The sequence below is a fragment of the Nannobrachium achirus genome (genome assembly GCF_963921795.1).
Source record: "Nannobrachium achirus genome assembly, chromosome: 14".
NCBI lineage: Eukaryota > Metazoa > Chordata > Actinopteri > Myctophiformes > Myctophidae > Nannobrachium > Nannobrachium achirus.
The window spans coordinates 44,688,103-44,701,284 of NC_137821.1; the positions used below are offsets into that span (position 1 = coordinate 44,688,103).

The 13,182-nt window shown below is 42.0% G+C and overlaps 1 protein-coding gene across 1 annotated transcript in view; it reads left to right on the top strand.

Annotated features, from left to right (window-relative positions):
• Positions 1-13,182, top strand: part of nrxn2b (neurexin 2b) — a gene marked incomplete at its 3' end in the record, with an annotated part of 1,346,377 nt that overhangs the window by 757,394 nt on the left and 575,801 nt on the right. Inside the window, exon 14 of the mRNA XM_080741211.1 lies at positions 6,046-6,219. Within this exon, the coding sequence (XP_080597337.1) occupies positions 6,046-6,219 (174 nt within the window). The remainder of the gene's footprint in view (positions 1-6,045; positions 6,220-13,182) is intronic.

Sequence of the window (13,182 nt, forward strand, 5' to 3'; positions counted from 1 at the left end):
TTATTTTTCTGATACATCTTAGCTCTTTGATTTATTATATTTAACATTTGGAGGTTATCAATGTGAAAAGGTTTTTTCCTCTACACCAAATCTTTTCATCGACAATAGCTGATCTAGGAAGCTCACAAGGTACCGTGTTGTGAACTTGTAGATCCTATTTTTGCTGGATGTTTTGCATATAGAATAGCTAGGCTGAATCATAGGATAAATCCTGCATTATCTGCAGAATACATCGCAAACATTTCATCTTGGCAGCTGCTGACCAAAAAAAAACCAGTATTATTTTCTCTTTTCCAGGATCCACACGCGCAGCGTTCGGGGTTTCATATTTGCTAAGTGATTCTGAACAGCGACTTCAGAGCATCTTTCAGTTAGATGGCTAATGAATTCACTATCGATTATAATCGCTCGATGCGCGGGCTGAGAAATATGAAGTGTCAAGCGCACATTAATTCTAGGAAGGAGCTGGCAAACATCATTGACTCGTCCTATTACACAAAGTCCACACGTAATTGACCTAGTGGGCTCATTGCGTCTCCGAGTGCAGAAGTTGGAAAGCTGCTCTCGAAATCTGCATTTTCGCCGGGTTGTGAGACGGTAAACTCTTCATTATAGAAGAAGCAGTGAGAAAACATAATCCCCAGCGGCAATAACAAATGTTTGACCAACGGGGAGATATCAAGGATCTCCCCCCTCGAGCAAAATCGAACCCTATATATATCGTCGTTGTCAAGTGGAAACCTCGTATCTCCAAGTTTCACATTTGTATGTTCTTTCGCAAAGTAAAGCCCTGCTTCATCATACAAGGCCGTCGCACAAAAGTAGTGAAAACAGCGTTGTGTGTTTGTAGATCGGCTGTTTTCACTAGTTAAGTTCATTTTTTAAATGATAAGTACAAAACGAACGGTTTTGGACATACAAGGTTTCCAACCGACAACGGCGATATAATGTATAGTTTGACCCTGTTTTGGCAGCTAGATGGACTAAGGGTCCCCGGGGGACGAGCTTTAGCTCTATTTACGCCCCCCCAACCGGAGATAAAGGTTAAAGTATAGGAGCCGCTACGATGAGAGATGCCCGGAGCATTTCAAATTGTGTTTATTCATACACGGCTCACATCAAAGGCCTTTCTGTTTTCCTCTAATTTCGCTTGGCATTTTCTGCAAAGCTCATTGGAACAGAAGGATGAGAGAGACAGAGTGAGAGAGAGAGATGGAAAGACATAGAGACGGGGGAAGGTAATTGGCCTTAAAAGAATTGATGGAAATGTTCTTCTCTGCCTTAAAATGGAAAGAAAGAGACGTTAATTGTGTTTTAAACTCAAAGACCCAACGAATCTCAACTCCAAGTTCATGCTGAGGCTTCGACGCTGTCTCCAATGCAGCACTGCTGCTGTGTGTACAGTACATTATCCCCCCTCTCTCCCCCAAGGGAGAGTACAGACAGGCTTACTGTATGAATCTAGCTATTAAAGCATCCAGTATCATCCTCATCCTCATGCTTGGGGCCGGATGCTATAAGAATAATACGTCTCACTGCCGTCACCTCAAAGACAGGGCAACAGATCGTCATTCTAAATGCTGGAAAATTCAAACAATGTTCAAATTTGGCTTTCTCATAAACAACAAATGTTATTGCGACCGTCGGGTCGCAGTTACTATCAAAACCTCCACCGGCTGTCTGTCTGTCTGTCAGTCAGTCACGTCATGTCACACTTTTACCCTACTCATATCTCCGCCACCGTTGCCCCTTTCCATGCCAAACTTTGCACACACACTCCTTGGCTGCCAAACCACCTCATTTCTCACATGGCCCTCTTCTAGCGCCACCATGAGGCCGATTCTTGCAAAACACATTTGTGCAAAGCGGTACACAGTATCTCTAAAGTCATGTCATCAACATGGATCTGTCCCATTTCCCATATTCCCTCCTTTTTGCCTTCTAAACTTTGTGTATGAGACTTTGCGGCATCTGTGAAAGTTTGAGCCGCTGAATCTGCCCGACCCCCCCAACATCCAGTTGAGTAGCTTCGCAATGTCAGGAGTGGAAGGTGTCCACTCTGGTAAACTCACCCAAGCCATTTATTTATTCATGTATTTGCTTGTTTGTGTGTTGACTTGCTCTGAACATCTGTGGTCATAAATGCCAAAAAAAATCCCTTTGAAGTGATGTTGTTTTGATCACATGTCCTTTTTCATGTTATACCATGTGTACCCGGTACACAGGAAAGGAACAAGAAAAAAATATATATACACGAATGAAGTCTGTCTGAAACCCTTTCTACTTTGAGCTTTGAAAGCAGAGATATCTATTCCAGACGTGCAGTGTTCTTTTGGCAGGACGGGAAAGTGTTTGCTAGTAAGGTCGTGAAGGCTATACGATGGTATTAATCAATTTAGGCCTAGAATTATTGAATCCTTTATCCAGTGAAAAATAGCAGATATACAAGGTCACAGGCAAGCGCGGCACCGAGTGCTGCACTGCGAGCTTGTAGATCTGCTATTTTTGAAAAAGTCGTGAAAATGTGTGCAAATCTTTGACTATGTATTTTCAAAGCGAACGTTTGTAACTCAAATTTTGCTTCTGGGTGGTCCCTGGAACTAAATATTTTGAGATGGGGGTCCGTGGCCAAATAGATATCATTTTGGGGGTCCTTCACATGAAAAGGTTTCAGAGCCACTGACATAGTAGTCTCTCAAGAACAGACTAACTGAGCTCCAGTTGAAGTGAAAAGGACCTTTACTTTGATGATGGCTGGCCAGATTGTTGACATAGAAACATAGGGTTTTTCAAAAAATCTTAGAAGTATTCAAAAGACACTTATAGAATCGGGTCAAAATTCAAATTTTCCCAACTTTTCAAAAATAGCAGATCTACAAGCTCGCAGCGCGGCACTCGGTGCCGCGCTGCGAGCTTGTACATCTGCTATTTTTCAATAGTTAAAGCATAAAATAATGATACACAAAATGTGTACCCGTTCTAAATGGGTTTAATCAAGGTTTCCTTGTTAAAACAAAACAGCGTGTCTGAAAAGAACCTGCTCAACGCGGCCCGTTAATTCATTAATTACCTTGCGATATCAATTCTATTATTTCTGGCTTTGTTCTGGCTGTTTCTTTTAAACTGTTCATCACTTTTGAGCGGTGCTAAATGGTCAACGGAGAGTGAATGAGAGAGAGCAGTCGGTTTATGATTTATGTATTTCGATCACAGCCGGCTGTTGAATATTATGAGCAGCGCGGACTCAGGATGCCTTTTCATTACCTTGGATGTGACAGACAGGCCAGCCCACTGGAAAGAATATCAAATCCATCTCAATATATTCGTGGCAGCGGAATGTATTAAAAATAATATCTTCTGAGAAATCTATTTGCTCATAATAGTTTCTTAAATCCCTTCCGGTGATGCATACTGTACTTATTAAGATCATTTTTGATTCACAGTTGTTTGATGATGTTATTGTGTTCAGGGAGGGTACTAACATTTAGTACATCATTTAATGATCAAATGACATGTACAGTAATACAATTTACAATTTAGGCATTTTGCAGAAGCTCTTAATCCGGAGCGACTTACACTAAGCAGGTAATACATCAATACAATAAGCAAGGTAATACATCAATACATCAAATACATACAATACAAAAATAACATAGGTAGACCACCTTAGTGCCCGGGTAGCTCAGTCGGTAGAGCTCTCGCCTTTGTACCGCAAGGTCATGGGTTCGATTCCGGGCACCGCCAACTCAGCGTATGAGTAGCACGGCTTGGCAAGTCGTGCGGCAAGTACTGGGAGCTGATGGTAGGTGTGGCGCTCCACCTCAGCAGTCCATCTCCCAGGGGTCTAGCGCATTGTAACGGGGACAGACTCCTGCGTGTTACCGGCTGTTACCGACAATAAGCCACTCCCGACCTACTTAGACCACCCACCTAATAAGTTAGCTAGTTATAATAGTAATTGTAATTTACTATCACAACATGTAAATACTATTCACAGAGAGTCGCATACATGTGGTGTGGATGCAAACAGTTCTTGGCAACAACGGCTGTGTGCTTGACAAAACCTTCTTTTGTACAGACTATAATGCAGTATATTATAATGCATTCATAAAAAAGGCAAGGTGGAGGCTCTATCTTCTCTGGAAACTGAGACGTTTTAATGCTAGTAAACATACCTTGACTACAGGGTCACTCTACAGGTCACTCGCTGAGAGCGTTCTCGCTTTTTAACATCGTCTCAGTTAGATGGGAACAAGCTCACCCAGGTATAGTCAACCAGGCTGGTAAGATCATTGTAGACAAAACAACATTGCAACTTCAGAACATAACAGCTCCATAACCAAAAAAGGCCAATTCAGGTTTACAATAACTCTACCCACCCTCTTTGCCCTGCATTTCAGCTGTTACCACAGTGGCGTCAGTTCAGCAAAAGCTAGGGTATGGCAAAGATGGGAGTCCTCATGGAAAAGATGCATACATTTTGTATAACACAGTTCTATTGTGAAAATAGCAGATCTATATGCTCACAACGCCTCGCGCTGCGAGGCGTTGTGAGCATGGAATGGTTGTTAAAGTGCAGCTAAACTTGGCATGTTAGTAAACGTGCCACAATTAACAATAATGCATTGCACCTGTGCAGCTGACCTGCGGAACCAGGGAATATACCATCTTGTCAAGATGGGGAGAATACATCTTGACATTTTACTGTAATTTAACAACATAACAACCAGCACAGACAAAGACACATTCATGGGTTTATATTCAAAAGTGACTTTAATTTCCCCGCCCCTGGACCCAGGGTATGGCATGCTGCATACCCCTGCCATACCCAATTGACGCCCCTGTGTTACCATAAGGCAGGAGGCTCGGAGTACCGTTAGCTAAAAAGAAGGTTTACAATGCTGTGTTTTTGCTATCTGCAGTGGATATTTTAATTAAGAACATTTTTTAAATAGACCTACCGCCTAATCCCTACAGCCCATGATTACTGTTGCTGTGTTATATGGGAATGCATTTTATATTGCACTTTATTACATTTGTGTATTCTATGTTTTAATTATGTGTTTTTATTGTTTTTATACTGGCTTCCAGTGTGCATTTGTATGTCAAATTTAATAGACAATAAAGCTTTCTTTATCTTTATATCCCTTGTTGTCGGGCAGAAACATCTCCATAATTATTCAAACTGTTTGTGTTTTTGTCATAAATGAATTCCCTAATTGATCATACTACAGTGTCACACAAAGGCAAACAAAGTAGCAGATCTACAAGCTCGATCTGTGGCACGCTTTGAGCTTGTTGCTCAACTACTTTTGCATTTTTTTTTATTCATGTCATTTGAATCCCGAAAATGTAAGCGTCATTCCCACCGGGAATGATAAAGATAACAATAACGATAATTATCGTTCACATCAGTTATGTCGGCGTTATCGTTGTGGTGTAGACGCTATCCTCCACTTGAGTTGAGAACAATTTTTTATCTTTATCTTTCCCGGTGGGAATGGCGCTTAACATATGACTTATTGGACCAGTTTCCACGTGACAAAGACAATATAGCTGAGTGATGAAGTCAAAGTACTGTAGACTTTAGTTTTTCCCACATTAATCTACAATGTAGTGTTTTGAAAGACTATTTTCATCGAAAGATGTCCACACCATAACAGAAAACTGAAAAAACTAGTATAGAGTTCTGAGTTAAGGTCTTTGCACACTGCTGCGTTATTCGGGCCAAATATCGGAGTGAATTTCGGAGTGCGAGAAATAAAAAAATCAACCTCACGTTATGTCAATCAAGTTTGCACACTGCCGCCCGTTTCGTATTTATTTTCGGACCAGGGTTGATTTTTCCCGATTTTCGCAGCTGTCGCACTGAGTCCCTTGCTCACTCTTTCTTTCCTCTCTCTCTCTCTCTGGCCTACGGCTTTCGGATTTCCAAAACGCAACGAAAACACGCAGTGCAGTGTGCAACCACCTAGACTCTGCTCAACCATATGGGGTTTCAGTGGTTAACTGTTCTTCACTGCTTGTTCTCTGTCTTTTTTCCAGGAGAGCTGTACATCGGTGGCGTGACGAAGAACATGTACAGCAATCTGCCCAAGCTGATCGCGTCCCGGGACGGGTACCAGGGCTGCCTGGCCTCAGTGGACCTGAACGGGAGACTCCCCGACCTGATCGCAGACGCCCTCCACAAGGTGGGCCAGGTGGAACGAGGCTGCGACGGTGAGTTCCACGGGGAGAGAGACGCACGCACACATACACCCATCTTAACCACTTAAAGGACAACTTTGTTTTTTTACAACAAGGGTTCATATTTTAGATTGTAATTAGAGAAAAGAAAAAGACAATGTTAAAAAGTTTTCATTTGCTTCGTTCTAATAGTTTTATCGCGTTTACCGTGCTAAAATGTGGGGCATGCGTACGCCTGGGGCATGCGTACAAGTGGCTAAATATGACTTTTTAGACACAATAAGCCACCAGTTTCTTTAATGCTATTTACAGTAACACTTCTAGCCCCCGTAAGTCACATCCAACCATGAAAAGTTGCGTTGTATCTTGGGAATGGGCTTATTCTGTGTAAAATGACATATTTATCCACTTGCACGCATGCCCCCAAACACTGAAATAAGAATCTCTAAAACAATAGAAAGGAGTAAATGAAATCATTTCAACACTCATCTTTTATATTCTTTAATTACAATCTAAAATATGAACCCTTGTTGTAAAAAACTAAAGTTGTCCTTTAAACCAGGAGTCTTTCAACAGGGGGTCCAGGGTCCCCTAGGGCAGGGGTTTTCAAACTTTTTTGACTCTGGGCACCCCTGTAAATAACATTTTCATCCACGGCACCCCCGAGTTACACTGTACATTTTTTGAATCTTGCATCATATTGGAGACATTTTTCCATCAGAACTGACTGAAAATAATGTTATAGGCCTACTTGACGTTTAACCACTTGAACCTCAGCATGCCTATTCTGGGGGGAAGGTTCACCAAAAATAGCCGATCTACAAGCTCACAACGCGCCACGCTATGACGCGTTGTGACGCGTTGTGACGCGTTGTGAGCTTGTAGATCTGCTATTTTTGGTGAAGAGAGTTGTCGTAGATAGAAAAAGAACTCATCAAGTACAGTGCAAATCAGGTCTGTTTTACTAAGCATAGTGAAGTGGTATTGATGTAGTGATATTGATGAATTCCAAATATTATCAAATTATCTCGCGGCAACCCTGTACTGGCATCACGGCACCCCAGGGTACCCCGTCACCCACTTTGAAAACCCCTCATAGTTAATACGTCATGGGGGCTGCCAAATCTTTGTGTGATAGGAGCTTTGTGCGATAGGAGATTTGTTTTTTACATTAACCACTTGAACCCTAGCATCCCTATTCTGAGGAGACCTTTACCTAAAAATAGCAATTTTTTGATCATTTATAAAACTTTTTGAACACTTTAAAAACATTTTGAATATTTGTTACATTCTTTTTCCAATATGCACGCCATGTTCCAAATTATGCCATAGTTATAGTTTTGGAGGAATCCAGTGGATCCATTCATTCCAGCATGGTATTGACAATCACTTGAAACCATGGAACAATCAACTTTTTATCAAAGCTTTTGTTATGAAAGGAGTATCCCTGGAGAAAAGATTGATTTACACACTCAATTCAAACGAAAAGATGTCTTAGCCAATACTGACTTCAGGTAGAGATGGTTAGTCAGGCTCAATCGGCAGCATTTGATGGATATGGAGGAAAATAAATTCCTGACTAATCTAATTTATGCACAGCCAAAGCTGTGAACAGACGAATCATGTCTAGATAGTGTGATATTGTTTGAGCCAACCAATTATGTTCTGACATGTTCTGTTGATATTGCTGCCATTTTTTCTCAACCACTTTCTCGGCTAAAGTCTATTCCAAGTATTTGGCTCATTTGAACCAATCAGTACTGGGTTGATGATCAATATGGAGTTTGTGGAATGACATTTAGCCAACTCATGATTATTTGGCAATCAATGGGTCTCACACACCGAACATAGCAGATCTTGTGTGCTTGTAGATCTGCAATTTTTGCTGCGTTTTTTTTGGCCGAGTATAGGAGCAATTTTCGGTTATGTCAATCACATTTGCACACTTCCGCCCGTTTCGTATTTATTTTCGGACCACTGGGTTCCTTGCTCTCTCCATCTCTCTCTCTCTCTCTCTCTCCTTGCCCTGAAAAACGCCTTTCGGAACGAAAAAACGCAGCAGTGTGCAACCAGCTAAAATCTGTTGCGCAACTAAATATGACTCAAACATAGGCACCTACAGTACTGCATATGAGACATTTTAATTCCATCATTTGAGTCCACATTTATAAAATACATTTACAAGGGCCCAAATATTTTCAGTTGCTTCGGATGCCACTCGGAATAACATGTGCGTCAGAGCATGGATCCAAACAAGTTTACAGAATGTAACACATTCACAAATTTTGCTTCTGGGGGGGGCCCTGGAACTAAATATTTTGAGATGGGGGTCCATGGCCAAATACATATCATTTTGGGGGTCCTTCACATTAAAAAGTTTGAGCACCACTGACATAGAAACATAGGTTTTTCAAAAGAGCTTATAAGGATTTGAAATGTTCAAAGAAATTTAAAAAAATAGCAGATCTACAAGCTCGCTGTGAGCTTGTATATCTGCTATTTTTTCAATAGTTAAAGCACAAAATAACGCGTAATAATGCGTTCCCAGTCTAAATGGGTTAATTAAACCCCCCCTCTCTCCCTATGAAGAACATTCATGTAGGGCCCACAGTGAATCCTTGTACCCTGCAGGGCCCAGAATTTGGGGTGCGACACCCCTGATCAAGCCTCTGACCACCAGCCTGTGGACATGGCCCAAGCTGCCAAGTATAAAAAGCAATGAGCTGACACTTATATCCCAGGCTGTATAATGGCTCGTACGTACTAATGGCTGGTATATTTTACTTTAGGTTTCGATAAAAGCCTTCCTCTGAACTTCAATAAAAAGCACTGCCAGCTTCCAACAAAAAAACCTCCCCGCTTCCTCCTCGTCAATCACAATGATATCCGTTTGCAAATACCATGGGGGTCATTGTGTTGAAACGTTTCTGGTTTCACACAGCGTTTCTGTAAAAAAGTGGTTCTCAACCCGTGGGTCGGGACCCCCAGGGGGTTCCCCAAATTATTTTGAGGGGGTCCCCAGATGACTAACTTAACATGTAACATTGTTTTCTCAATCAACAGTAAACAAACCAACATAAAATGTAAGTGTATATTGTCATTTCTAAAGTGACAATTTAAGGACTTTTTAATATCAAATATTAGAGGCAGACATTGTGAAAATAGTACTGTAGATCGGCTTTTTTCACAATAGAACCGTGTTATACATAATGTAATTCCGTAACTCTTAGTGCTCGTCAGGGTGGGGGGTCCCCAGTTGAAATATGATTATGTTGGGGGTCACGGTCTGAAAAGGTTGAGAACCACTGCACAACAAAGGAATCAAACGTGGCTTCAGATTCAGATTCAGATTCCTTGATTTGCCATTGTGTAATACACATAGGAATTTGCTTTGACATATTGCATGTTTGCATTCAATTATTTTTTTCACATGTAACATGAACAAACACACACACACACACACACAAAACACCGACAGAACGCAACACATATAAGCTGGCACATCTTTGGTAATAATGGCAACAATCCTGTCATAACTGCATGTTCAGTCTTTTGTAAACATTGCAACTGTTTAATATATGGGACATATAAACTCTATGACTTGATGCTGTTCATGGAGTAGGAGACAGTAAGAGTCATAATTGATACATACTTAATGGTTGGCAGCACTTGGAAGTCTGCTATCCTCCGTGAAGATGAGAAAACCCTGATCAATCGCTGCATTTCTTTTATCGAGTGGGAGTGAACACTATAGCTATTTTTTCCCTACATACATACAGTACATGAGGTCTTTGATCAGGCTGCTTTGCACGCACGCATTCACGCCTGTGTGTATTTGTTTTCTTCCCATTATGTACTGCACATTAAGCATATGGGTTTTAATTCAGGTGATCTTAGCCAAGGTCCATTATAGATGCGTTTTAATATAAGCATCAGGCTGTTCCTAAGCCATTAAAATCCTCTCATATAAATAAACACTATTTGTTTTTTTTTTAATTATTGCCCATAAATGTGGTCTGTTTTCCCCCAGTAGTCTAATTACACCTCTGTTGAGTCACAGTAAAGGTCAGACGGTACAGTAACTCACTGTAATTCGCTTGTATACAATAGAAACTCATGCTGTTACTACAGTCCAGTGGTGGACTCTAACTAAGTAGGCTACATTTACTTGAGTACATTTTGTTATTGGATGGCATATCACAACCTCCACCCCTCATTTCTCACATGGCCCTCTTCTAGCGCCACCATCAGGCCGATTTTTGCAAAACAGATTTTGGCCTAAAATCACGCAAAGCTGTACACAGTATCTCTAAAGTCAAGTCATCAACATGGATCTGTCCCATTTTCCCTCCTGATTGGCTACGATTGCCTTCTAAAGTTTGTGTATGCGACCTGACGGTCGCCTATCTCCCGATTAGGGAGTCTTACTGGTGTAATCCTGGGCGTTACATAATGGATGGCATTTTTATAGCGCTTTTCTAAGTTGCAAACTCAAAGTGCTTTACAATGGTCCATTCATGTATTCCCTCTGCCAACCCAGGGAGAGCAGCGGACCGACCTCATGCTTCCTTCCATGCATGAGGAGTCCAAGCCGCTTGCTTTCCCCTGTTAGACGTAGCGCGTGGAAGGAACACGTTATTCCAAACAGTTCCTTTCCCCTCCATCAGGAGCATCACTGCATGTTTTTCTTTACCCCTCCAAAATATTTTGGGGTCCCCCACTTTGGGAACCACTGTCTTATCTCAGAGGCTTGAGGGCACGGCTTATTGTGATGTCAGGCTGAGTCTCTGACCCCCCCCGGGGTCGGGTAGTTAATTCTGTGTGACATCGTGCACCCAGCGCTACCGTTTACCCAAACCCTGCTGCACTCTGTGGGAGAACTCTGCACATCGGAGGGCACGGCGCTTTGATTTCCCAGAGGGCCGCCCCCGCGCAGTGCCGACCTGACACGACACCAATACCGCTTTTCTAAAAAAGAAATTCACTTTCTCGTCTCTTTGCCTTGTGGTGCTTCCCGTCCACGGTCAGGGGTGTCGCACCAAATTCTGGCCGGGCCCTGGGTACAAGGATTCACTGTGTTATTTTGTGCTTTAACTATTGGACAACAGCAGATATACAAGCTCACAGAGTGGCACCGAGTGCTGCACGCTGTGAGCTTGTAGATCTGCTATTTTTGAAAAATCTTTGAAGGTTTTTTGAAAAAAAACCTATGCTTCTATGTCAGTGGTGCTCAAACTTTTTCATGTGAAGGACCCCCAAAATTATATATATTTGGCCACGGACCTCCATCTCAAAATGTTTAGTTCCAGGGACCCCCCAGAAGCAAAATTTGAGTTACAAATTTAAAGATTTGCACACATTTTCACGACTTTTCAAAAATAGCAGATCTACAAGCTCACATATATCTATTTTTCAACAGCTAAATTGTCAAATAATGTAGGTCCCTCCACCTTGGGCCCTAGTAACTCAGTCCCACTTTTCCCCCCCTTGTGACGCCCCTTTCCACAGTAATACCTCTGCCAGTCGGCCTTTATTACCTGCCTACAGTCACACACGCACCACCACAATCAGCCCACTCCAAAAACAGTTTAAACCTGCATTAAAGTACATTACACATGACTCCCGTGGGCAGAATGGAGGGTATAATATTAGCTAATGATCGGACGTGTGCTTATGGGTACTGAGCAGTTGTAAATGGCCTTTTTTTCTTTTTCCTTTTCATTTTTTGGGAGGGTCCACCTTCTTTTTGACAAATACTTCTGTGTAATACTAAGTCCTGAGGCGTTTGGGGAATCGATGAGTTCCTTTTGCCTGCTATTACAGGAATACATCAAAAACTTTCTTTGAAAAAAAAAAAAAGAATCTCATCGCCTCATTCTCCCGTAATGAGACTCATTAGCCGAAAACACATTTCCTTTGTAGGCTAAGAGAGGCCAAGCTAAATCACTACTCAGAATGGATTCTTCTACTCCTCCGCTATTGATTAAACTTGTACGACTCAAAAGAGATCAATTCGGAAGACACCCTTCTGCTCCCCCCCCCCCCCCAAAAAATAAAAAAGCGGGGAAAAAAGTGCAAACGTTGCCTGTCTTGGTTTTCCCTGGCAGACTAAAAGCAATGCTCACAGTAATTAAAATGCCTTCGGTGAGGAGCTTTCGCACGAATCATTGCTGAAGCGATGCAAGGCCTGAGCGACATGGCCTTGGGTTTGGGTCTAAACGCTGCATGGGGAACGGGAGGCAAGGACCCGTGCAGGCCAAAACACTGAGTTACAGCAGTGTTTTTCAAACTTTTACATTTCAAGGTCTCCCCTTTAACACCGACAGCATACAAATGGAACCAAACGGACCCTAACGGGTCAGTTTGTTTCCATGTGTATACTGTCAGAGTTACAGGCTTGTATGGGTCAATTTAGACCCCCGTAAAGGAACCCACAAAGTCCCTGGAATGCACTTTGAGAACCACAGTATAGTTTGAGCTTTGGTGCTACAAACTATGGAGAACAGGGTGGGCCCTTTGCGCCGTTTTGTGAGCTTGTAGATCGTCTATTTTCACTACTTCTTTAACATTTGTGTTCTAATAAATGGACCTTTTTTTTTTTTTTTTGATTTCTTGTGTTTGCGGCCCTTTGGTTCACTCTGACCGGCCCTTGTAGGGTTAATGGCAAATTACAAAATAAACACATAATTTTACACCCATATAATTATATTTTTTTATTCACGTACATATGGACGCAATGCGAACATCAGCAGGTGTGCGTGATCATTGGATGTTGTCTCAATAACAAGCAGGTGGTCAGACTGGTCAAACGTCAAGACGACCTGCCTTACCTTACCCATCAAAAATGTCTAAAGTGGCAAAAAAAAAAAAAAGAAACGTCGATGCCGAATGCCGGGTTTTCAACAAAAATTGGACTGCTAAGTATTTATTTACTGAAGTCGGAGGTAAAGCCGTGTGTTTAGTTTGCGGGAAGCACATCTTGCGGGTACCACTGCC